General features: G+C 43.7%; 1 protein-coding gene across 5 annotated transcripts in view; it reads left to right on the top strand.

Annotated features, from left to right (window-relative positions):
- LOC105490228 (ATPase phospholipid transporting 8A2) overlaps positions 1-26,471 on the top strand; it is a 654,028-nt gene that overhangs the window by 480,982 nt on the left and 146,575 nt on the right. For all 5 annotated transcript variants that reach the window (XM_011755645.2, XM_071081519.1, XM_011755646.3 and 2 more), the window contains 3 exons: positions 11,922-11,983; positions 12,525-12,581; positions 14,026-14,133. In XM_011755645.2, the coding sequence (XP_011753947.2) occupies positions 11,922-11,983; positions 12,525-12,581; positions 14,026-14,133 (227 nt within the window). The remainder of the gene's footprint in view (positions 1-11,921; positions 11,984-12,524; positions 12,582-14,025; positions 14,134-26,471) is intronic.

The following is a 26,471-nucleotide window of genomic DNA, read 5'->3' as shown; positions in this document are numbered from 1 at the left end:
TTTTTACTTCCTTTTTCAGATTTATTTTTAGTAAACAAAAGTGAAAAAGGAGAAAGATTGAAATTTAAGTTTCATGTCCTTAACTTTCTCCAGCAGAAATGGCAGTGGAGGAGAAAATCCAGCAACAGGCTTATATAACCAGGAGCTTCAGCCGGCAGCGCTGGTTGTGAATGTAATTGTAATCGCTAACACTTGTATAAACCCTGCTTTTTATAAAGCAACCTCCAATACTTTATACTACTCTTTACGGGGAGGAAAAAGTACATTTTCTCTTCATGAATTCATAGTGTCGGAGGCAGAAAGCGTAATTTTAATTCTAGTACAGGCACTACAGGCATATGCAGGTTAGCTTCTAAAAGTTTGTAATTTAGTGACCTGAAAGTTGGAATACATCTTCACTCTTGATGTAAATCTAGAAGTCGCTAGTTGAGGTGCGCTTCCTCTGAGCCACTGGAGTCTTGAGAGGCCCAGAGAGTAAGGTGGGGGCGGGGGCTGGCTCAGTTAATGTTCTGGAATCCTGGCCGCTCGGAAACAGTGCTGCTGGAAGCTCCTGAAGGGAAAGGAGGAGAGAGGAAAAGCAGGAGAAACTTGGTATCTGCTCTTGGACCAAAATGCCTTGGCAAATGCCTTGGAGTTGAGGGAATGGTGCCACCTCTGCCTCAGTTCTCCCTCCTGAGCCCTGCATGAGTGTTGCCTGCATTGTTCAGTTCAGCTGTGCCACTGATTCTGACTACATCAAAAGTATACATGTAAATTCAGCCCATCTGTTTTCATGGTTGTTAAACCCCGACTCTTCTGACCACTATATTATAACGTTGTCTTGAAATTTTGCCTTTGTCAGAGCTAGTTCTGAATACATTTTGTGGTTTAGCTGGATGATGATGTAATGTTTTTAATGAGCATTTAATTGAAATGGCATCTTTGTAAAATGGCATCAACCTAGCTCTTTGGAATATTCTGAAATAAGTTCCTTGATCATTTTGTCTGTTTAGAAAATGAGACATGCTTTTCTTATAAATTGTGGCTTTTCCCACAAATATTTTCAAAGAGATTTTTGCAGACAACGTTTTTGGGCTGTTACTGCTAATGTTGGAGGGCCCATGTGGTTTTGTCCCAGTTGTTCACAGTAGGCTGGTTTAGTGAGTATGTTTCCAGACCTCATTTGGCTCATCCTATGTTAATTATGTCTGTTCTTGAACCCCAGCCAGATTTGACGACTGATAGGAGTCTGGAAGAACAGGCTTACCTGCCGCCCTGGGTCAGTGGATCCTGGAGCCATACATAACACTGAATTGTCTCTAAGAGAGCATCTGGGACTGGGTTTCTGTCTCTTTCATTTTATGGCACTTTTCATGCATGCCATAAGCCCCATCATTATATTAGGTTTATATCACATGCAATCAGAGATCATTCTAAATGTGACTTAGTATTTTATCAAACCAAGCACATGGGGAACTTGTGTTACCTTGTTGTTGTTGTTGTTGTTTACCCGGTAGAAATTGTCTCCTGGATTTCTGAGATGGGTGATATCCTCCTCTCTCAGCCCTCACCAAGGGTGGACCTGATCCTGGATTTGCAAAAGGCTAACTGATCTCAGTCCAGTTCCGGTAAATGCCAGACCCTCTGATGCAATGGGGAGACGAAGCCGTCTCACCTTTCTCCTTGCTCTTTAGGCCTTTGTGTACCAATGATGGGTGTCTGCGAGGAAGAGCTTGGCTCTTGGAGAACGCAGGTTTGGTGAGATCACATCTCTCTGTGTGCACTTTGGATGAATTTCTTTTATAGAGATCTGTTTTGGAGCCTCATACGTTTGACCCCTGCTGACCTCACCACTGGAGCCCCACCCCCACCTCATCAGCTCACCTTTCCACCTCTGTGCCCAATACAGGTTTTCTTTTTGCCTGAAATATCCTTTCCCCTCTCAACTGGCCCCCACTCCGATATCCATCTCCGCTCCCCACGCTACTTTCTCTGAAATTATGCTCTTACCACAGTTTGCACAGACGGTGGGTAAATACTGTTCCGAAGGCTGGCTTGGGGAACCCAACTATTCCAGGTTTGGGATTTTGTCCCCCTTTGCAAACATTCACTTGAGATTTTAAATATCTGACTAAAATAAAGACAGGGAAGACTCTCAGAGTGGTAGAATCGTAACAGAGCTGTTCAGATTTCAGCTCAGTGGGAAGGAGTATTTTGTTAGCAACCTGCTTTAGAAATAAACTGGACAATCAAACGAGGTTTTTCCAGCCTGCATTATCAGGAAGCTGTAGCTTGGGAACACCTTCGTGACAAACACTTTACTAGGACGTCTTTTCTCCAGGAGTAGCTTATTGGCAGGTTTTAGCAAGAAACAACACCCACAGCGTTTGCCTCTAAAACAGTCGAAACAGAACCATCTAGTCCCCGGGGCTTCCCCACAGGGTGTGCAGGGTGATGACTGTGACTCATTTGAAGGATGTTGTCTTTTCAGAGGCTCTTGGCAAGTCTGAGAATCTCACCTTGGTTTGGGAGTTTCTCCTCCAAGGGAATAAACTATGTATTTCCAGATGGTGTTAGCTTTGCCTAGGGAAGGAGATACTCTTTTCTAGGCTGAAAACTAAAATGCATCGCGGAGTTACCTCTCCAAAATGAGGAACTGAAATATTAGGCTCAGCCCATCTTCATTAAAGTTTAATGCTCAAATTACCTTATGTGTTAACATTTTATTGAATGCCAGTAGCATTCACTGTCATGATAAGTTAGAAATTAATGCATTGTCAGCTGGGCGTGGTGGCTCACACCTGTAATCCCAGCGCTTTGGGAGGCCGAGGCAAGTGGATCACCTGAGGTCAGGAGTTCAAGACCAGCCTGGCCAACATAGTGAAATCCCGTCTCTGCTAAAAATACAGAAGTTAGCCAGGCGTGGTGGTGGACACCTGTAATGCCAGCTACCCAGGAGGCTGAGGCAGGAGAATCGCTTGAACCCGGGAGGCACAGTTTGCAGAAGCTGAGATCACACCACTGCACTCCAGCCTGGGTGACAGAGTGAGACTCTGTCTCAAAAAAAAAAAAAAAAAAAAAAAAAAGGAAAGAAATTTATGCATTGTCAAACTCTAGAAGTTACATTTTAAAAAATCCTTTAGATTTCTCTGTTTCTGCTGTTCTGCCAAATTGCCAGCCTCCTGTACATAGTCTTAAGGGCCCCCCCATCCACGTAGGTGTTCTCTTCATAGATTAGCATTCAGTCCTGAATGATCCAAGAATTTGTCTCTTGTAAAGGCCACCAGCTTCATGAATTGTGTTGCTCTGTGCTAAGGCCTCATGCTATTTATTTTATTTCTTTAAAAATTTTTATTTTTTCTTTTTTAGAGACAAGGTCTCACTCTGTCATGCAGGCTGGAGTGCAGTGGCACGAGCATAACCTCAAACTCTTGGGCTCCAGCAACCGTCCTTCCTCAGTTTCCTAAGTAACTGGGATAACAGGCACACGCCACCATGCCTGGCTTCTTCATATTGGTTCTCTCTCCTGATTGCGTAGAGGATTGTATCCCACCCCGTGGTCTCCTCCTCAGCCTGATGGGAGAGATGAGAACTCTCTCTGTTAGACATTCTCTCTTCAGTGTAGGTTCTCTGTATTTACTCCACCTCCTCCTCCTCCTTCCCTCTGAGGCAGTGGTTCTCAACCAGCATTGATTTTTGCCTCCCAGGGGACATTTAGCAATGTCTGCAGATATATTTGGTTGTCACAACTAGGATGGCTGCTACTGGCATCTAGTGGGTGGAAGCCAGAGATGCCACCAAGCTGTCCGCGATGCACAGGACAGCCCCCAGACAAAGAATTATCTGGCCCAAAATGTCTGTAGTGCCAGATTTAAGAAACTCCGGGCTAATGAAATGCCCACAGCAACTCAGGATAAAAGGTCAGGTCTCCAGGTGTTCCTGACACTCCCGGAGTTGTTCACTTCCTGTGCTTCCTTATGTGGTGCAAAATTTCATATGAAATTAATTTTCATATGATTTCAAATTTCATATGAATCTAATTTTCTGTCCACCACAAATCTCTCCTGGATATTTCCTTACCATTAGGTGTCAGTATTTAAAATGAGTACTTCTTAGTCTAATTATTTTTTTCGTTGAAATTATCTTCTGTCATTCTTAGGAGTCCATTTTTCTAACTCAGTTAATTAGTACAAACTCTCCTTTACCAAATTTACAGTTTCTTGGCCGGGTGCCATGGCACATGCCTATAATCCCAGCACTTTGGGAGGCCGAGGCAGGTGGATCACCTAAGGTCAGGAGTTTGCAACCGGCCTGACTAACATGGTGAAACCCCGTCTCTACTAAATATGAAAAAAATAGCCAGGCGTGGTGGCACATGCCTGTAATCCGAGCTGCTTGGGAGGCTGAGACAGAAGAATCACTTGTACCTGGGAGGTAGAGGTTACAGTGAGCCAAGATCGTGCCGTTGCACTCCAGCCTGGGGAGTGAAATGGCACACCCAGGGGCTTCTGGGATGAGAAAGGCCTCCTTGGGAGGCCCCCAGCACCCGCTAGGCCTCACCACTTCTCCCCTCTGCCTGCCTCAACATCCCCCTGAGTCCCTGCCAGCCCACCCATACCATCCTGCAGCCTCGCTACCACCCGTGGGCAACAAGAGCGAAACTCCGTCTCAAGGAAAAAAAAAAAAAAAATTGCTGTTTCTTACTAACTGTGTGACCTTGAACATATTTGACTTATCTTTGCTGCATCAGGTTCCTCATGTGAAATATGCACAAAATTATACTACTTCATGTAGTTGCTAAAGTATTATAGGAGCTGATATATGTAAAGTGCTTAGAACTGTGCCTGTCATATAGTAAAGAGCTTATATACGATATTTTTTAAACATAGAATTTCTTGGCCGGGTGCAGTGGCTCATAGCTGTAATCCCAGCATTTTGGGAGGCCAAGGCAGGCGGATCACTTGAGGTCAGGAGTTCAAGATCAGCCTGGCCAGTATGGTGAAACCCCGCCTCTACTAAAAATGCCAAAAATTAACCAGGCATAGTGATGCACACCTGTAGTCCCAGCTACTCGGGAGGCTGAGGCAGGAGAATCACTTGAACCCAGTAGGTGGAGGCTGCAGTGAGCTGAGGTTGAGCCACTGAACTCCAGCCTGGGTGACAGAGCGAGACTTTATCTAAAAAATAAAAAAAATAAAAAAAAAATAAAAGAAGAAAATAAATAGAATTTCTTGTAATGTCTAAAAAATTTGTTTATTGTGTGTATGTCCATAAAATATGAAACATGTTCTAAGTCCTCCCTGTTAAATAAATGCCTTGTATGTTTTAGTTCCTGACTTAACCAGCATTGGAAATATTGGTATTAGAAGAAAATTCAAAAAGTTGTCAAACCGTAACCACAAATGTTGATTTTCAGCTTAGTCTCCCATGCCTGCTAACCCTTTCGTCTGCTCAGAGTTTTCTCTAGGGCCCCTTAGGGCTAATGCCGGTGGCACTTCAAGCATAGAGATCATTACTCTTCTCAATTCAGATGCCTCCATGAGCAGGTGGCTTGAGATGGAGATGAGGAAAGACATCCTAAGCTATGTTGAGGAGGGAGAAGATCTGAGACTCAAATTTCTGCTGTTAAATCCACGGGGCTGATTTAGCAGCTAAGAATATGAGCCTTAGCCTTTTCGAGTTCCCTATCTGAAAGGAGCCTTAGAGATACCTTAGTTGTCATCATCTGCATCTGATATAAAAATGTCCGTTTTATGGGTGGGGGACTGAGACTCAAAACTTAAAATTTAAAAAAATGAAATAACGGCAGAGCTGCAACACAGAGTGGGGCTGCAATAGGGTCTTGTAACTCTCATTCCTGGAACTTTCTCCACTAACCCTAGTTCCCTTCTCTCCACCTCATGTTTTCTTTGTTTTGTAATACGGTCATGTTTCGTTGCTGTCTGTTCTTCCTCTCATGAACTTAAAATAGGAATCATGTGGTACCAAGTTTTCATATGTCTTCCTGTATTCATATGACCAGAATCAGTCTTCTCCGATCCCAAACACCGCTGTTTGCCTACATACTCCAGCCAAAACCTTTCTTGATTCCCCACATTCTTTTCTACCCTACCTCCAAATCATAAGAAAATGGTTTTTTGTTTGTTTGTTTGTTTGTTTTTATAAGACACAGGGTCTTGCTCTGTCACCCAGGCTGGAGTGCAGTGGTGATCGTAGCTCACTGCAGCTTCAACTTCCTGGGCTTAAGGAATCCTCCCACGTAGCTGGAACTACAGGCATGTACCAGCATACCTGGCTAGTTTTTAAGAATTTTTTCCATAGAGATAGGGTTACCCAGGCTGGTCTCGAACTCCTGGGCTCAAGCAGTCCTCCTGCCTCAGCCTCCTAAGTGCTGGGATTGCAGGTGTGGGCCACTGTGCCTGGCCAAATGCTGTCATTTCCACCTTCAAAATATTTCCAGATGGCTTCTGTCCAAGCTACTCTGGGCCTGCATTGTTCAATAGAACTTTCTGTGAGGATGGAAATGTTCTGTAGCTGTACTGCCCAATACAGTAGCCATTAGCCACAGGTGGCTATTGTGTATTTAAAATGACTGAGGAACTGAAGTTTTTATAGCAGCTTTATTGAGCTATAACTTATATACCATCTAATCATTTAAAGTGTGCAATACTATGGTTAATATATTCACAGAATTGTACAGCCATTACAACACATTATAGAACATTTTTATCACCCCCAAAAGAAACCTTATATTCATTAAGAGTCACTCCTGGCCGGGCACAGTGGCCCACGCCTGTAATCCCAGCACTTTGGGAGGCTAAGGCGGGTGAATCACCTGAGGTCAGGAGTTCAAGACCAGCCTGACCAACATGGTGAAACCCCATCTCTACTAAAAATACAAAAATTACATGGGCATGGTGGCACACGCCTGTAATCCCAGCTCCTTGGGAGGCTGAGGCAAGAGAATTGCTTGACCTGGGAGGTGGATATTGCAGTGAGCCGAGATCAAACCATTGCACTCCAGCCTAGGCAACAGAGTGAGACTCCATCTCAAAAAAAAAAAAAAAAAAAGTCCCCATTTCTCCCAAGCACCTCCAGTACTGGAAACCACTGATCTGCTGTCTGTCTCTGTAGATGTGCCCATTTCTGGATATTTCATAGAGATGGAATATGTGACCTTTTGTGTCTGGCTTCTTCACTTAGCATAAGGTTTTCAAGGTTCATCCACGTTGTAGCATGTATCAGTACTTCATTCCTTTTTATTGCAAAAGTGTTCTATCATATTGATATGCCACATTTTACTTACCAATTCGCAGTTGATGGGCATTTGGGTTATAAATAGGCTATTGTGAATAATGAATAATGCTGTTCATTATTGTGAGCTATTATTAATAATTATAATAATGGTGCTATGGCATTTAGGTACAAGGTTTTGTGGGTTTCATTCATATGTTTTCATTTCTCTTGGGTATGTACCTTGGAGTAGAATGGCTAGGTCACATGGTAACTATACATAACCCTTTGAGAAACTGCCTTACGGTTTTCCAGGGTTTGCACCATTTTACTTCCCCACCAGCGTTGTATGAAAGATCTAATTTCTCCACATCTTGTTATTGTCTGTTTTTTTGTAGGCACCTTGGTGGGTGTTAAGCGGTATCTCATTGTGGTTTTGACTTTATATTTCCTTGATGGCTAATAATGTTGAGCTGTTCTTCATGCACTTACTGGCCATTTTGATATCTTCTTTGCAAAACTGTCTATTCAGATCCTTTGCCTATTTTTAAATTTTTGGAGGGGCTTTTTCCTGTTGAGTTGTAAGAGCTCTTTGTGTATTTTGGATGCAGGTTTCAGTACATAATTTGCAAGTACTTTTTTCCATTTATCGGGCTGTCTTTTTACTTTCTTGGTGTTGTCCTTTGAAGCACAGAAGTCTCCAATTTTGAAGAAATCCAGTTCATGTACGTTTTTCTTTCCTCACTGTGCTTCTGGTGCCATATCTAAGAAACCATTGCCAGATCCAAGGTCATAAAGATTCATCGCTATGTTTTATCATAAGAGTTTTATAGTTTTACAACTCAAAAACAAAAAGTCAAATACTGCATGGTCTCACTGATAAGTGGTAGCTAAGTAATGTGTACACATGGACATGGCATGTGGCATGATAGACACTGGAGACTCAGAAGGGTGAGAGGGTGGGAAGGGAAAGGGTGACAAGAAATTCTTTAATAGGTACAATGCACGTTGTTCAGGTGATGGAGACACTAAAAGCCTAGACTTCAGTCCAATATATCCATGTAACAAACTTGCACTTGCACCCCTTAAATTTACGTCAATTAAAAATGATTTTATAGTTTTGTTTCTGTGATCCATTTTTTGAAACTTTTATTGTGGTAAAAACATCAGCTTTGCCATTTTAACCACTTTAAGCATACAATTCAGAGACGTTGATTACAGAATGTTGTGCAACCATCACCACTATGGTTTTCCAAAAATTTTCATCACCCCAAACTGAGACTCTGTGCTCATTAAGCAATAACTCCTCATTCTCCCCTTCCTCCCCAGCCCCAGGTAGGAATGAATTTTTTATTGTATTTTATTTTAATTAATTTAATTGTAAACAACTAAATGCAGCTGGTGATTACCATATTGGGCTGCACAGTTATAACACGACTAGTGTCCTCTTGGGTAGACTGCTACAATCATTTCTAAGCTGGCTTTGCATTTATTATTATCCCATTTATGGTTACCTGTGGTCCATTCTCCCATAGAAGCTGGACTATTCCTTTAAGAACATAACTTATTCCATTTCATTCCCAGCTCTGAACCTTCTGGTGATTACCTATTACAATTAACAAAGAAATCCAAGCTCTTTGTTGCGGTCCACATTTGTCTGCCCCTCTGACTGTCTGTGTTCTCCTTTTCCTTCTCCCAGTGCCTGCAGCCCCACTGGTCTTTGTAATGATCCTTGAGCTCATCAAGTGCTGTCTGTATTCAGACTCTGCACAGTTTCTCTTCTCTGCCTGGAACACTCACCCTGTAGATCCCCATTTAACTCTCTCCCTCATACCATTCAGATCTGCTCAAATGTCACCTCCTCAGAAAGATTCTTCCCGAGCTCCCGATCTAAGATAGCAAACCCTGTCACCCTGTATGCTATTACTCTACCTTATATCTGCTGTGTTTTATTCTTATTTTTTTATTAAGATGGAGTCTTACACTGTCACCCAGGCTGGAGTGCACTGTTGCAGTCATGGCTCACTGCAGCCTCAAACTCCGGAGCTCAAGCAATCCTCCCAAGTAGCTGGGACCACAGGCGAGCACCACCACACTCCGCTAATATATTTCTTTTCTTTTCTTTTCTTTTCACTTTTTTTTTTTTTTTTTTTGAGGCAGAGTCTCACTCAGTTGCCCAGGCTGGAGTGCAGTGGCATGATTACTCACTGCAACCTCCGCCTCCCAGGTTCAAGTGATTCTTATGCCTCAGCCTCCTGAGTAGCTGGCAATTCAGGCACCTGCCACCACACCCAGTTAATTTTTATATTTTTAGTAGAGATGGGGTTTCATCATGTTGGCCAGGCTGGTCTTGAACTCCTGACCTCAGGTGATCCACCCGTCTCCACCTTCCAAATTGCTGGGATTACAGGCGTGAGCCACTTCTCTCAGCAGCTAATGTATTTCTTCATAGCACTTATTATACCTGACATTTTGTTGTGTATCTGTTCAAGGATTTATGTCCTGTCTCCATATAAAAACAGGGACCTTCTCTTCCCAGTTCTCATAATAATGCCTGGCATAAAATAGGCTGTAAGTAAATATTTGTTGAGTACATAAAAGAAGAATGTTATTCGTTTCAAGGCTATAATCTATGTTAGAATCAAAGAGATGGTCTCCGTACTAAACTGAAGTATTTCTTCACTGAGGCAGGCATTTAAAAGTGTTGCACTTGTTAGTAAAACAGTCTTAAGGCCAGTTCCTGAAAAGTGAACCCCTACAGTTTTGAGTAACTATTTGCTAATACATCAGTGTGTTGCCTTCTTGGGATTAATTTAGCCTTTCTCTTACTTTTTTAACTTGCTCCATTCCTTCCCTTTTAATGAAGTCATGCCTAAGCCCCAGTCTGTCCTTGCCCCATCTCCCCTGAGCTTTGAGACCATTCCTTTTTAAGTCAGTGGCCATGCCTCGCCCTGTTCTCCTGTTACAACTCTTACTTTACCCAGCAGCAGGCCCTCCGTTTAGTGCAGCCCGTCATGTTGCCTTCCTGGTTCATCCTCCCTTATCCACAGATTTACCTGGCTGGAATCGGGAGACTGTATGTGCCCAAGGGCTGGATTCAGGGATCCATGCTTCCCCAGTTCCACTTATGACTCCATCGTTATGCTGTTTTAGGAAAAAAAAAAAAGATAGATATTGATTCTCTAATAAGAGTGGAATTGTTCAACAAGCATTGGGTAATTCAGCGAGCCCGGATATGTATGTATAGCAGCTACTGGTTGGAAATTTGAACACGAACATCCTTATCTACCCAGCCTATGGGCCACAGACCAGGACTGAGTATAAAAAATAATAAAACCCAATGCCACATGTTGTCTCTTATAAGTCAGAACTCGACATTGGGTACACATGAACGTAAAGAAGAGAACAATAGACGCCAGAGAACTTGACAGGAGAGGGAGGGAGGAAAGGCTTGAAAAACTACCCATTGGGAGGCCAGGCGCAGTGGCTCATGCCTGTAATCCCAGCACTTTGGGAGGCTGAGGCGGGTGGATCATGAGGTCAGGAGTTCGAGACCAGCCTGGTTAAGATGGTGAAACCCCATCTCTACTAAAAATACAAAAATTAGCCGGGCATGGTAGCAGGCGCCTATAATCCCAGCTACTTGGGAGACTGAGGCAGAGAACTGCTTGAACCCGGGAGGCAGAGGTTGCAGTGAGCCGAGATGGCGCCATTACACTCCAGCCTGGGCAACAGACTGAGACTGTATCTCAGAAAAACACAACTACCTATTGGGTACTGTGCTCACTACCTGGGTGTCAGAGTCATTTGTACTCCAGACCTCGGCATCACATACACCTTTGTAACAAACCTGCACACGCACACCCCCAAATCTAAAACAAAAGTTGAAAGAAGTTGAAAGAAATAAGAGTAAAGGAAGGTTGGCAGTGTCATCCAAGGAAACTAAGCCTGATGTTAAAATAGGCTCCGACCACTCAGGATTGAAAACAGACTTCTCTATGCAGGTGTAGTGGAGACGATGAAACAACTCTATTAGCATCCGTCGTTATAGACCTTGTCATAGCCACCACTGAGAAGGAAAAAAAAAAAAGGAAAATATTGGAAAACTGAAGCTTCAAATCCTTCTTGTATTTTCTAAACTCCTGTGGTTGGAGTGCTTGCGTTCCCCCAGGTGATAGGCTCTGGAAGCTCATACAGTTGCAAATGAGAACATGAATAGTAAATATCCCCAAGATTCTTTCCAAGTTCAGTCATTATGAATTGGTTTAATATGCATGCAGTTATCTTTTTATTGGTCTGTAATTCCAATTTAGCAAAAATTAAACACGAATCATAAGGGAACACCTGGAAAAAGCCTCAACATTGGTGGCACTTAATAAAAATGGATAAATATGTTCTTATTCCTTTTTTAAAACAAACTGGACAAAGATAAATTTTAATGTTTATAAAAATGTAAATTTCAATGCAGATCAAGCGTTTGGTTGGTTGGCTTGTTGGAAGCTTGACTTTATTTGCTTAATTTGGAGAGAATATAAGATGAAAAAGTTCATCATTAGGAAGAGAAGTAGGCATTAGAATCACAAGATGAGATTTTGAAATATTCTGTGAGTCGATAGATGTTCTTAAAGTTCCCTGTTTAATGCTCCGAATTAAATAGGTGGCCATGCTCGGCTCCTTGGATGTTAATAGTAACTTCTTTGTTTTTTCAGATACTGTGTTGACCAGTGGTCATGCCACCGACTATTTATTTGTTGGAAATATTGTTTACACAGTAAGTTTATCTCTGTTTACTAAGCCGTTCTTAAACAGCTTATGTGTGGCTTGCACTTCTCTAAACGCTTAACAAGAGCCTTCCTCGTTATTATTTATTTCAAATCTTCAAAATGTATTTTGTATATCCTTCAAAGTTCAGAATGGCTGTGAAATGCTTACAGCATCATTTCTGAAGGTTATGCAGCGTCAGGGTCTCTGGACAGGTGGTTAACAGATTTCCCCATTCTTCAAACGACCATTTTACACCTGCCTGCAAAGGAAAACACTCAGGAAGGCAGTTTCTCCCAAGCTAAGAAAAGGGCAAAACTAGTATTTATGAGAAAGACTGTTACTAGAACGAAAGCTCTTCTGGAAGTGAATCTGCCTGTATGTTCCCTGAAAATAACCCCTAGAGAATTAGCTACTGACATGGATCATACTTTCAAACCAGAGCTGCCTTGGGGAAACTAGCTCCGGAGTGGGGAGATGGGATTTCTCACGGAAAGTGAAAGTAACTTATTGAGAATGATGTTTTTCCAAACTGCTTTTTGTTTTCACAGTATGTTGTCGTTACTGTTTGTCTGAAAGCTGGCTTGGAGACCACAGCTTGGACTAAAGTAAGTTTTCTCTAGAATTGTTTCTCTGTTCAGTATAGATATTTTTCATGCTATGGTTTCTTTTTAAGCCTTGGGGAAATAATAAGCAATATCTGGCTATCTTCTTTCAGATTTTCTGTGTAAAAATTGTGGTTTGATCTTTATCGGGGTAAATTTGTAATCCAGAGTCTCTTGGTGATTCATTTGCTTGGCACATAGTACAGCTCTAAACTATTAACAGTCATCTCATTTCAAATGTATATGCTCATTGTAAAAACAAAAACCATATATACACACATATATATGGAAAATATAGAAGGACAAAAAACATTTAATGTCCATAATTTTACCACCAAGAGACAATCACTGTTAATGCTTTCCTGTGGAACCTTCCAGACTTTGTTCTGTGTCTGCATGTGTGTATTTTTTAATAAGGTGATGCATTATAAAACATAAGACTTCATAATCCCTTTTAATTTAAATATATGTTAGGCACATTTTCTGTGCCTTAAAATACAATTCAACAAAGTTATTTTTCTTGATTAAAGAGTATTCCATTTTAGAGACGTTTCATCATTTATTTCATCACTCTCTTATTTTAGACATTTTAGTTATTTCCAGCATTTAAAGATTATAACCAAAGCTTCATGTGTGCCTCTCACAAAGTGTCATGACCTGGCTGCTGTTTAAATGCTCTGCTAAGAAAAATGGGGATGAGGTGGGAGGTCAGTGAGGAATCAGGGAATCCCCTAAGAGACAGTGGCAATTTATCCCGGTCAGAGGTGGTGATGACTTCGCTTAGGATGTTAGAGGAGGAGGTAGTGAGAAGTGGTCAGAGTCTGGATTCATTTTATCTTTTTAAAAGCTAACAGAGCTTGCACATGGATTAGATTGTGGGGTGTGAAGAGAGAAAGAAGTCAAGGATCATCATATTAAGAGGACAAAGAAGAGAAAATGAACAACTCAGTAGGTGCTTAAAGGGGCATTGTTAAGAGGCAACATCCATTTCAGATTAAAAAATAAAAAACTCTGGGCTAACGGAATGGAACGATCAAAGTCTTGAAATGATAAATAAAAGCATCTTATTTATTTTTTCTGTTCAGCCACTCTGTTGCCAGATTAATGAGTCCTTATTGTAAGACAGCCACAGGTTGGAGCAAACACTTGCTATGAACTGAGAGGGGCCCACTGTCACTACGGGAGAAATCTTAGAATACGGTCAGCTGTGACAGCAAAAGCACCTTTATCTTCAGGGTACTTTGGGGCCATTCATTACTTGAATTCATTGTTAAACATTCTGAGACACAGGAATTAGAAAGATTGAACTTCCCATTAACTGGTGAGTCATCAACATCTTTCCATAAGGAAAGGCAGCTTGGATGCAAGGATTCTGCAGCAAGTGGAGTTGGAGTGAACCTGCCAGGCCCGCCGAGAAGCCTGTCTGAGTGTCTGTTTCCCTCTGCAGTTCAGTCATCTGGCTGTCTGGGGAAGCATGCTGACCTGGCTGGTGTTTTTTGGCATCTACTCCACCATCTGGCCCACCATTCCCATTGCTCCAGATATGAGAGGACAGGTAAGTACTCCTGATTGGGAGTGTGTCTTCTGTGTCTTGTGACATCAGTGTTTCTCCATGGGTGGGTGAGCAGGTGCTGTGTGTCTTACAACCACGATGAGCTTCAGGAGAGGCTGGTCCTACCTGCTTCCATCAGAGTCTATCAGGAGAGAAACCAAACCAAAGCAGCTGGAAGAGGTCATCCAGTCCACAGAAATGGCATTTGAGGTTGCAGGTGTTATGAAAACTGTCAACTTAAAACCTCTGGCTCATTGGCATGCTCACATTTCCATAATGAATTATGTGTTAATTACACACAGTACCAATATGTACAGTTTGAAAACTGGAGCTATTTTGAGTGGTTCCTCATCCAGTGATTATGTCCATTACAGTTTTGATGCTATACTCTGGTTTGTTGTTATACTTTGCTGGGTCACCTGTGAGAGATGAATCTAACAGCTCTATGAACCAGATCGTGGATAAACCAGAATCTCTCATTGTTCATCTCTTTGAACTAGAGAGGCTGAGATTAAAGACCTTTACACTCATTTTAATGTTTTTTATTTTTTCTTTCACATTATCTTTGTCCAGTGCATAAGATTGAGCCATCAACAGTGACAAACTGTATCCTATAATCCCACAGTATCGGGTGTGGGGAGGAATGAGGTGACAGCCCTGTGGTCCACACCTCCTCAGTTTACCAAGGAAGCTGTGCAGACCCAGGTCTCCAAGCCCACCCCACAGACCCCACTCTGGGGTTGCCCACGTCCAGCACTGCCCTTAGACCCCAAGAGGCTGCTGGGCCCTGCACTTTAGGGGCCTCCGCTCTGGCCCTCTGTGGCTGGGCGTGTTCCTCGGCATGGAATGAAAAGCTGTGATGCACAGAGTCGGTCTTCCCACTTGTAACCTATTCTCTGGGCTCCCAGGACCCCTTGTTTCCTTCCCAAACAGCCAAAGGCCCACTGCCCAGGCTGGTCCTCTCTCCATATCCAGGCCAGTGTGTACACCCCTGGGCCAAAGGGGCAGCTGTTTGCAGGGGTGTGCACTGAGTAGATGATGTTTGCACCGGTGTTCCCGCCCACACTTGCAGGACGCTTGTGCCGGGGCACAGAGCCCAGAATGAGAAGGGAACTGTGGGTCAGGCTTCCACTGGTGTTCCTGCCCCAGGATACGTACTGCAGGGCCAGGCCTGTGCATGGTACACCTGGCTCCGATCTCTGCCTTACTTACTCTGTAGACATGAACAAAACCTCCTGGGTCCACCCAAGTGTGGACCATGTCTAGCGGCTGTTTCTTGTGAGATAGCCCAGGGTAGCATTATTTGCCATTTCACCTGGTAGCTCTGTCAGCTAACAGCCCACGTTGTCTGAGACCTCCGCTGAGTGTGGGTGCTGAGCGGGACGGACCTGTCCTATAGGAGTGGGCTTGCATGTCGTCTAGTGCATCTTTGCTTTCTGTAAGGAAAGAGGACAAACAACATGCTTTTCAGGTTTTTTCCAAATCCAGACAGTAGAGGAAATTAGAGGGCATTCAGTGAACCCAGAAGATTGTTGTGTAGCAAAATGAGCATTTTCCAACAAAGGTATTTTGTGTTTAAATAAATCAGTTCTATATTAAAGCAATGTGACTGATCCCCACAAAAAGCAAACCAAGAAAAGTATCCACTACAAGACAGCGATCCTTTGGTAAGGCATTGGTGCTTAGAATATCTGCTTTGTGTTGTCTTCCTTTTGGTTCAGGATGGATCCGCTGTGATGAATATTTCATTTGGGGAATTTTATGGTGCTGGACAATAGATGGGGCCTCGGCCGATGGCCATAGACAGTGTTCTAAATTAGAGAGTGACAGCTGACAGGACGGGGTCACTTGGCGTGTGACAGAAAAAGCCCATTCGTTTGAAAGCCCCTCCTGTGCCCTAGACAGAGAGCTGTGCCAGGGAGCCACGTGTGCTTCAGTAACTCCAAATGTGCGTAAGGTAGGCTGCTTGCCACCTCCCATTCCCGTCGAGATACCGACTTTCCAGCTACGGAAGGACCGGGCTGATCATGCGGCTGCTAAGGTGCCGACATTTTCACTGTGCCAGTCACGTAAGCATGATGGTCTGTATGGTTAGAAGGCTCAGTTTGGCCGGGCTCGGTGGCTCAAGCATGTAATCCCAGCACTTTGGGAGGCCGAGACGGGCGGATCACGAGGTCAGGAGATCGAGACCATCCTGGCTAACACGGTGAAACCCCGTCTCTACTAAAAAATACAAAAAACTAGCTGGGCGAGGTGGCGGGCGCCTGTAGTCCCAGCTACTCGGGAGGCTGAGGCAGGAGAATGGCGAGAACCCGGGAGGTGGAGCTTGCAGTGAGCTGAGATCCGGCCACTGCACTCCAGCCTGGGTGACAGAGCAAGACTCCGTCTCAAAAAAAAAAAAAAAAAAAAAAAAAAAAAAAAAAAAAAAGAAGGCTCAGATTAACGGTGACATTCACATATTTAAGGACTCTTCCAGTAGAAATGTAGTGAGCTGTTGCTACCATCCAGAAGCAAAGAAGTGCTCATATTCAACCACATTTCACTTCTCTGTAAAAGCTTATTTTTATTTGAAACATGTCATTTTAATGACTTTATTGGTTGGTTCCCATGAAGCAAATGATAACAATGTGAAATAGAGGATAGCTGGGTGAAACCGAGGTTCTCATTAGGTGGTAAATGAGAGGATTAGTGTGGTTCTCTAGTGACCGGCCTTCCAAACAGGTACTCTGCTGTCTGAGTCTAAAGAACCGTATGTCATCTCTAGTTTACCTCCAGGGCAGGGGGCTCCAAGTGGGTAAAGGGGACCAGGAAACCATGTGTAACTTTAGTGGCACAGCCAACCTTTCTAGTGTTTCGCCTGCAGTCTGCCACTCTGTATTTTGACTCAGCGCTTTGTTCATCCTTTGAAACATGGCAGGGAAGTATTACAAAACATTGTTTTAAACGCTTTTGAAGGATTGCTTGGGTGGAGAGTGGCTAAGACTAGCCTGAAGTCTCAGAAAGCCTTCCTGCTGGCTCGGGAGGACTTATATGCTGTCATAAAAAGACATAGGAACTGGGTTCAGGTGCAGTCAGTAAAAGGAACTGGCTCTTTTGGGGAATTACTAAAAACATGCCCACGCCCTGTTCATTCCTGGGGGTCTGGGTTGGTAAATACTTAGGAGTAAAGGGTATTCCAGGAAAAGGCCACTTTTCAAAATGACTATTTGAAGAATGCTTCTAGTGATTTTTATAAACCGTTTTTTACGGTTCACTAAACAGTAGGTTTTTGGCAAGTGAACCTGGTTATGTGAAGTTCTAGAATTAAACTAGTGCCTAACAGCAAACGGCATTTCTCACTCAGAAGCCAGAACCAGATTGGACAGACAAAACGTTCTGTCTATTCATAACATCTTCAGCCATTGAAAAGATGCATTGTTTCTGCCGGGGGTTTCCTAAACTAATTTGATTAACTATGTCTTTGTCTTGTCCATTATATTTGGAGTTTTTGTCACGAGGGAGAATGCGGGCTTTCCCTTGAGGGCAGAGGAAAGGAAGAGCTATAGAATTGAGTTATTCTATACTATCAAAGAGTCTTTATCTTCCCTACATCACCTCATGATATGCTATGTGAAACCCAGCCAGACAGCATGTCAGGAAGTCCCAGTGGAAGTTTCTGAAATCAAAGAAGTCATCTGCATCCTTCCCCTCCTGAAAATACACCACATTTGTGGGATTTTAAGGGGCACCCTGTTTTTCCATTTTTCTCTTTTGAAGCTTGGATTTATAGTAAATTGAAAACTTGGGTTGTGTCTGTCCTGGGGAATGCCAGTCCTCAGCTGTGGAAAATACGTGATGATGTTTTTTCCATAGGGGACCAGGTGTTTCTCTTTCCCTCATAGCATAACCATTAGATAGAATATGGGTCCCCAAAGCAAATGCTTAAAGGTGGAAAATGACAAAATCCCTTAGCTCACCGCCTGCCCCAAAGTTGCCTGCTGAAGTAGAGCTTTGAATTGGAAAGATGAGGGAAACTTAATCCTAGACCAGGTCAGGAAATGTGTTTCTGTTTTCTTCATGCATTTCCCAACACTTCTGACTTTAGTGGTGCTGGAGGGAACGCCATCTGACTTGACCTCTGTTCAAAAGTCCGGAGACCTGGCTTTCTTCATGCCCCAGCTATGATAGTTATGTAACCACTGGCAAATCATTTTACTTGCATTAATCTCCTCATCAGCAAAGTCAGAGTAATGCCACCCACCCTGATTACTTTAGAGGATTGTGATGAAGATATAATAGGCTAGTGGGAAATCTAAAACATGCATGCTCTTCTTTTTTCTGGAGTGACGAACTGTTTTTGAACCTTCATCAATAAGAATATTGCTGTGATTTAAACTCCAAATTCTTTTAGCCAAAGAATTTTAACATTTTATAGGTTCTAAATGGGATGTTCTTCTGTAAGGTCTATTGACCATCTGCATCCAAATCATCTGGGTTGCTTGTCAAAATGACAACCCCCACACCCCAAAAATATGTGCAGGCAGTCACATACACACGCAGAGACATACATGCACACAGATGCACATATACACAGACACACACACACAGACACACACACACAGACACGCATACAAAAATATGTGCAATCACATACACACAGAGACATACATGCACACACACACAGACGCACATACACACACACACATATACACAGACTCACACACAGACACACACACAGACTCACACACAGACACAGACACAGACACACACAGACACACATATACACACACACAGAGACACACATGCCCACACACAGACACACATATACGCAGACACACACATAGACACACAGACTCACACACAGACACACAGACACACATGCACACATACAGACATACATATACACAGACACAGACACAGACACACACAGACACACTTTTACACAGACACACACACAGACACACATATACACAGACACACATAGTGAATTGCAAACTCTGGGTGTGGAGCCCCAGCATCTTGGCTTTAGTAAATCTCCAGGTGATTCTTCCCTTTAAAGTTTGAGAACCAGTGCTTTAAAACACCTAAAGTACGACTCTATTAGAATGTTTTAGCTCTTGCTGGGTGTTACAGGAGAAGGTGGTACACTGAAGATACAGCTGAGTGATTGCTCATGTTAAGTGGTTATATAAGATGGCCAGCTGGTGACGGTGACCGCCTTCAGAGCAGCTAGCTTTCAAAATAGGGAATTACACCACAAGACGTGAAATCGTTCACCATGGAAAAATTCTCCTCACTAACGTTTGCTGCTTTTCCCCTAAAGTTCTTTTCACTGCTAGTAAGAGAGGGGAAAAAACCTTTTGACTTCAAAGCATACAATCCGCAACTCTGCCTGCAGTGCCAAGCTCCTGACTCCAGCCAGTTTCTGGAATAGGACAGCCTTTTTTTTTTTCATTCTAAACACAGGAATGGGTTTGCGTTTGAGTTTTATGTACACACTTATGTACACACAATGCAAACCCCAGTGAACCAAAAGTAAACAGAGGGAGGAATGGTTCTGCCATCAGTGAATCAGTGATTAATTCCTCATCTTCCCCAATCATCTCCCCTGGATTTATAGCAGGCCTAGGTATATTCCACATGAAACTTGCAAAGACTGATGTTAGTTTCCCAGTTGTACGTGCTCTAGGAGGTAAGCTGAGAAGTTGGGGTGATGTCAAGTAGGTGGCCATCTTTGCTCGGCTACCGTTCCAGGATGTCTCTGGAGGATGGGAGCTTAAGTGTCGGAATCCACCTGAGGGTCAGGAAGGAAGACCTGTTTTCAGGTTAAGGTCTGTGGTGTGGGGTATGTTCGGTTGTCCCACATCCATCCTCCTTCACCCTTTCCTAAGGGTGCCCAGTGTGTATTCACTGATGTGCTGTGACTTCCACCCCTAAGTCTGGGGAAAGCTTCATTCCGTCCCCACTGCCGCAGTGAGCGGGTCAGGAAGCCTGCAGGAGACACAGGGAGACGCTTGCTGGGGGCTTCTAGGATAGCAACGAGTTTGCTCCTAAAACAAATCCATGAAAGAGCTGGCTTTCCCGGCTGAGCCACGTGGCTGCTGCTGTGATGCTGGGAATGGTTCAGGCACAGGACGAAACCAGAACCTCAGAATCCTCCTAGGGCCTGAAAGATGGACTAGGAAGACAACACGGCAAACAAAAACGAAAGCCTCTTTTTTACTGTTTGATTATTTTTTATTTGACAAGTAAAGGACTCCAAAAGTCTCTCTGCGGTTGTTGAGACACTGTATGAAGCCAGCCTCGAAGCCCATCCCGGGTGGGGCGCTCAGTGAGAATTTCCTGTGTGCTGCCTGGCCTTGTGGGCAGCCCTTGCCAAGGAAGCCTCTCTTCACCCAAGTGCGGGTGTTGGGATGTTCCCTTAGCTTCCTCAGCCAAGGAAATAAGCGCTTTTTAAAAACAAGCTTAGGGCTTTAGCATGTTTAAACTGTTGTATTATACTCAAAGCTGCAGATTGGTTTAAGGAGCTGGTAAAAATTACTTTAGCGTTGCAATTACTAGTTTTTTAGATTACATTCCAGAAAACAACTAATAAGCATATCTTACGCTTACTGGAATTAATCTTTAATACAATATCGAATAGACTCGGTCCCGTTTTCCTCACGTTTCAGAAGCCCGTGGCATGGCTGGTGAGGAGCGGTCAGCCTCGTCCAGGAGGAAGTCTCGTCAACAGAGACTCGCCTTGCAGTTGGAAATAACATTGTGACATCTTTTTGTACAGTTTCCTTGAGTATTGAAATTGGCCCAGTTATTCACTGACGTCCACTTTACATTCTGGCTTTTAAACTCGTACGTTTTGTGGAATAGTGAGACTCGTTTGCAAGAAGTAACACAGTGTTTCTGGATGACGTTCTCATCTGAATGCAAAGCACGATGAGCGAAGTTAAGATGCCACCGACTTCCTGGCTTCTGCTGCACCTGTGACTGTTGTCGCCTGCACCCCAGGGTCCCCCATCTGTGTGCATTTCCTTCCTAGAAGGCTCCCAACACCAGTCCCTTTCTGAGGCAAGCCCTAGAACCAAAAACAAAAGTGTAACAACAACAACAACAACAACCCCTCTTCATTGGTAATAAAAAGAAAAATCAGAGACATTCAGTTGGGCAGTGCTAGCTAGGTGAGTTCTCACAGCCTGTACATATTTGGGTTCTAAAATCAGAATACTCAGGCGTCCATCAGAGAACAGTTCTGTCAGAAAATGGCTTTTGTCATTGTTACACATAATGCCAACTTGTTTCTGTTTTTCTCCTTCTGGTTAAAAACAAAGGAGAAAGTATATTTTTTTAAGTTGGAAGCTCCTTAAAGTGGTTTCAGATTCTTTCCACAGGCAGTGATGGGAACATAACTCCCATTCTCCTAATTGCCTCTGGATTCTCCGGAATCCTCCTGGATTAAAGTGACCCGAATCCGATTTCTTTCCTATTCAGTGCAAATTGTAACTGTGAAAGTAGGATTTGAACTAAGTTAAGCTAATGCCTAAGACATTTAGGAAGCTAAGTCTATTATCTGTAATATCCATACTTGCGTTATTTCTGAGCTTGTTTTTCAGGTGTACGAAGGGGATAATATCTATCTTAGGGTTTAATAGGGAAACTAAAGAAAATAAGACATGTCAGTAACAGTAGGTAATGTTTTTGAACAATTGAAATGAGAAAAGTTCTCTTGTCCCCCTGGCAGGGCGTGTGGCAGGGGCGTGGCTCGCTTCTTCAGTGCCCCGCTGCTCAGACCTCTAGGGGAGCATACAGATGGGCAGGCTGGGGGGCTTCGACCCCACTGCAGTGTCTAGGGGTGAGTGTTGACGGCTCCTGAACTCCAGTGGGCATGTGTTACAGGGTGCTCTTTTGGTTTAGCTGTCTGTAGGCTGCTTGTGTTAACCAACTCAACGAGACCCTCTATTTTGTCACCGGGACAGAGGGCTTTGTGTATCCCAGGCTCTTGCCTTGGGTATACCGGAAGAATCGGATCACAGGTGGACTTGAAGAATGAGATGTTACTGAATGGAGGTAGCTCTCAGCAGACGGGGAAGCCAGCAGGGAGTTGGTTTTTCCCTGGAGTTGAGCTGCTTGGCAGCCCGGCTGTCCTCCAACTGCTCCGGCCAAACTCTGTGTCATTCTGGCGATAGGTGGCCTGAGGGTGCGCTGGTGCCTGTCCATGCATTCGTCTAGACATCCAGCCGCCCAGTGTTCCTCTGCCCATGTGTTCCTCTCAACATCCAGCCACCAGCGTGTCTGCCTGTTAGGGTCTTGGTTTTTTTAATAGGCACAGGATGGGAGCATGGCAGGTCAGGGTGGTCTTGGAAAATACAACATTTGGGCAGGAAAACAAAAATGCCTATCCTCACTTAGGTCCCTGGACACAGGCCTGGGGGTGGAGCCCTAGCCAGGGACCATGCCCTTCCCGCCTTCTGCATCGTTTAAAGGGATCACGCCCTTCCCTTCCTAGCACTTCCCTTCCATATCACAATTACTACATACCAGGCAAAACACATTCATGAAAATATGTTTAATATGTGCAGTTACATGTGTAATGAAGTAAGCGTCACCTCAGTCAGTAATCTGCAACCACATGAGGAAACTGAGGCTTAGCGAGAAAGGATCAGTCTCTTGGCCAGGCAGGGAGTGGAGTGGCTGGGATTCCTCTCGAGTCGGTTGGACCCCAGGCTGGGTCTCTCACTTTGTGACTATGGAAAGCAGCTACAGTGACGATGAACCAGGTGTCTGAGAAATGGTGCTCAATTCTCCTTAATATTTTGCTTTTTAATACATTTTATCTGAAGTGACTTACCCTGCAATGCAATCGAATTTTTAAAATATGAATGTTGAGTTAGAAGGAATATTTATGTTTGAGCTGCAGTCTCCTGTCCATGAGCCCAATCTTTTTAAAAGTAAAGCAGGTTTCAAACAACAGGATTGATTTTTTACGTTCATTATGGAAAGCCCTCATTTCTTCAGTCCTTGTCCTCCCTTCCCCCATATACAATTTCCTCCATTTTGGCAGTTTATTTTCTTTCTGGCCTCTCATTTCAAGGATGCTGTGTGCTAATTAGAGGCCAGGCGGCTTTGATTGTGAGTGGGTGGTTTTTTTCTTCAGAGGTTTTGTTGTGGTGGTGGCATTTGTCATTCATTCTGATGTTAATTTTTAAAATATCTGTCAGCAAATTAAAGTACACATTACATGCTGATTTTGTTTGTTTGTAATATTGATGCTCAGTGGTCACAGTGTACGTTTGATGTGGTTTTGAACTTTTCCTTTCTTGAAACATGTGGAAATGTGTATGTGGGCCACTCTTGTTAAGATTCTGCACGGGGGTTTTCTTCTCCAACATCTGCAGAGGGAGGTGGCCTTGTCTGATGGCTGGAGATCATCATTATCACAGTTCTCCAACCCAGAGATGGCAGGGATCCTCTCAGGTTTATCCTATTTAAAAGGTATAAAAATGCCAGAGAAAGACCACCAAGTCCAGTTATGCAAGAAAACATGACTACGGTAGGTTAGAGAAGAGAGAAGAGAGAACCATTGCATGCTAGTAAGCATGTACCAAGATGTTTCTGTTTTATGGAAGTGATGATGCGAAAGCTATTGTGGACAATATCTGAGAGGCCCAAAATACTGAACAGACTTAAAGTAGGTGCGATTTTCAGTGACTATTGCTTACGTCGGCAGCACAACACATCGAGGCATCCACTGAGTAAACGGGGTGCTTTCTGAACTGTGATTACCAGCTGTCCTAAGTGTTGGCATTCCTTTGGCTGAAGACAGGAAAGAGAAATCTAGGTTGCTTGTGTCTGTGCTCATATGTGTACTTCGAGTCGCAATACTTTCTTAGTGATTGAAACCTGATTTCAATGCAGGATGGAAACTGAAAGACAGACGTATTTAAACGTGCAGAATGCTTTCCACTGTGCTCTGAAGGCAAACCCTAACCACGTTGCCCAGCAGCAGCAAACACATCTCTGGTGCAGGGCGCAGTGGCATCTTGTCATCTTCCGCCCGCCCTCCATTCCCCTCACCCCTTGCCCTCTTTCAGAACACGCATTCAAATGGTGCTGACTTTACCTCTTTGCCACCTCTAGGGTCTGGATCTGTGACCCAAACTAGTCAGCCGGGTCCTCTGCCTCACTGACCGTGACAATTGATTCAGGAATGCACATGGTGCCCCAGGCTGGACTATCACTTAAAGACAATTCAAGGATTTTTTTTTACAGAAACTAATTGGGGGATGAAGCTCTTTTGCTGCTGGGTCTCTTATAGGAGGGTGGTATCAGCCTGGAGCGGCTAGGACCCCCTGCAGAAGGTGGCTGGCTGAGGACAAATTGAGCACAGAGGAAAGGTGAACTGAGAGCCATCAGCATGGAGCGCACCCCTGGATCCAGCTCTGCCTGAAGCTAGAGCCATCTCTGACCTGTTGGATATTGTTGTTCTATAGCAGAAACACAGTTGGTTGGTTCCCTTTTCCTACCATGCGTCTATCATCTTGGAGCAGGAAGGGACTTTGTCTACTTTTTGTAGCCTTCAGTATGTCCTTCCCCCAGCTTCTTTACCCAAGGGAAAGAAGACAGCCTTGGGTAGAAGCTAATTGTTTGAAATAGGGAAGGAAATAGGAGCTTTTCTAAGCAAGGCCTCTTTCTCTTGGCAGCCAACAATTCTAAATGCCTTACAGTCAAATAGTCCTGAGCAGTGCTGTCCAATAGAAATATGATGGGAGACTTGTGTATAATTTTACATTTTCTGGTGGCCCCATTAAAAGAGCAAAAAGAAATTCATTTTATTGATAGATTTTATTTAACTCAACATTTCCAAAATACTATCACTTTGAGATGTAGTCAACATAAAAAGAAGTGGTTAGTGAAATAGTTAGTGGGGTTTTTTTTGTTTTTTTGGGGTTTTTTTGTACTAAATCTCTAAGTCCAGTGTGTGTGTTGTAACTACTGCACGTCCTAAATCAGACTAGACGTATTTCAAGTACTCAGTAGCGTCTGGCCAGTGGCTGCTGTGTTGGACAGTACAGCTCTTGACCAACAGACATCTGGAAATGCAGATTCATTCCCGAAAGCTAAATTTAGTGCAGGCAAGATCAAGAGGTAGGAAACTCAGCTCAGCCCAGATCCTCCAGGTTCCTCCCACACACTTGGGGTGTGCACTGCCTGACTTCTGTTTCAGTCACTCATCATTGAAAGGGTTTTGGCTTTTACACAAGACTTTCCCTAAAAATAAAACCTGGGAACAACTGAGCTCTTAATCTACAGGCTTATTAATTGCTTTAAGTGGAGTTTATAAATCAAGATTTATAAAGTGTGGATCTGACTCAAGTCATTTTTCCACAATTTTGGCTAATCATTTTCTCCTAAATGTTGGAAGGAAGAGGTCACGACCTGGGACCTGGGTCATATTTATGTCACACTGCAACCAGCTGAGCAAGAGGAATCTGTGCCACTCAAAATAGGTTAGGTCTGTTCCTTCTAAATCATTCCTTTATTATGTAAGTGACAATTTCTAAGCAAGATTATTATTTAGTGTCTAAGATTGTGGGAACCTTTCACCTTTGTGTCCTTTTTGAGTTTCAGTCCTCTCCCTGCTTATTATGATGAATCCAGGTCCTGTCATTTTTACCCCCTAAGTATCTCTTTTTTTTTTTTTTGAGACAGAGTCTCGCTCTGTCACCCAGGCTGGAGTGCAGTGACGTGATCTCTGCTCACTGCAAGCTCCGCCTCCTGGATTCACACTGTTCTCCTGCCTCATCCTCCTGAGTAGCTGGGACTACAGGCACCCACCACCATGCCCAGCTAATTTTTTATATATTTAGTAGAGACAGGGTTTCACCGCGTTGGCCAGGATGATCTCCATCTCCTGACCTCGTGGTCTACCCGCCTGTGCCTCCCGAAGTGCTGGGATTACAGGTGTGAACCACTGCACCCAACCTTTAACCCCTAAGTATCTCTTAAATATATCTGTTTCCACCCAGTTTCGTCCCATCCAGTTAGTTTGTGCAGCATCATTTCTTGCATGGACTATTGCAGTAGCCTCATGACTAGTTCTTAGCATCTGATCTGCCTGGACCCATTCCTTTACTGAAGCCAAAGTTATCTTGCCAAATGTAAGTCTGATGTCACTGTTCCCTGGCTCCTGTTGCCCTCAGGATAAAGCCTGGGGACATTCACCTGGCCTCTGAGGCCCTGCCAGGCCTACCGCTGCTCCCTTAATGCTGCACCTCACCCCATCCACTCTGGTGGCCTCCCACTTCCTGGTGTGAGGAGTGAGCTCCCACAGGGCATTTACACCTGCTCCTCTCACTTCCTGACTGCAC

This window comes from Macaca nemestrina, chromosome 16 (assembly GCF_043159975.1).
Source record: "Macaca nemestrina isolate mMacNem1 chromosome 16, mMacNem.hap1, whole genome shotgun sequence".
NCBI classification, from domain to species: Eukaryota; Metazoa; Chordata; class Mammalia; order Primates; family Cercopithecidae; genus Macaca; species Macaca nemestrina.
Note: the sequence above shows the minus strand (reverse complement) of the source record. Positions and strands in the feature narration are given on the sequence as shown.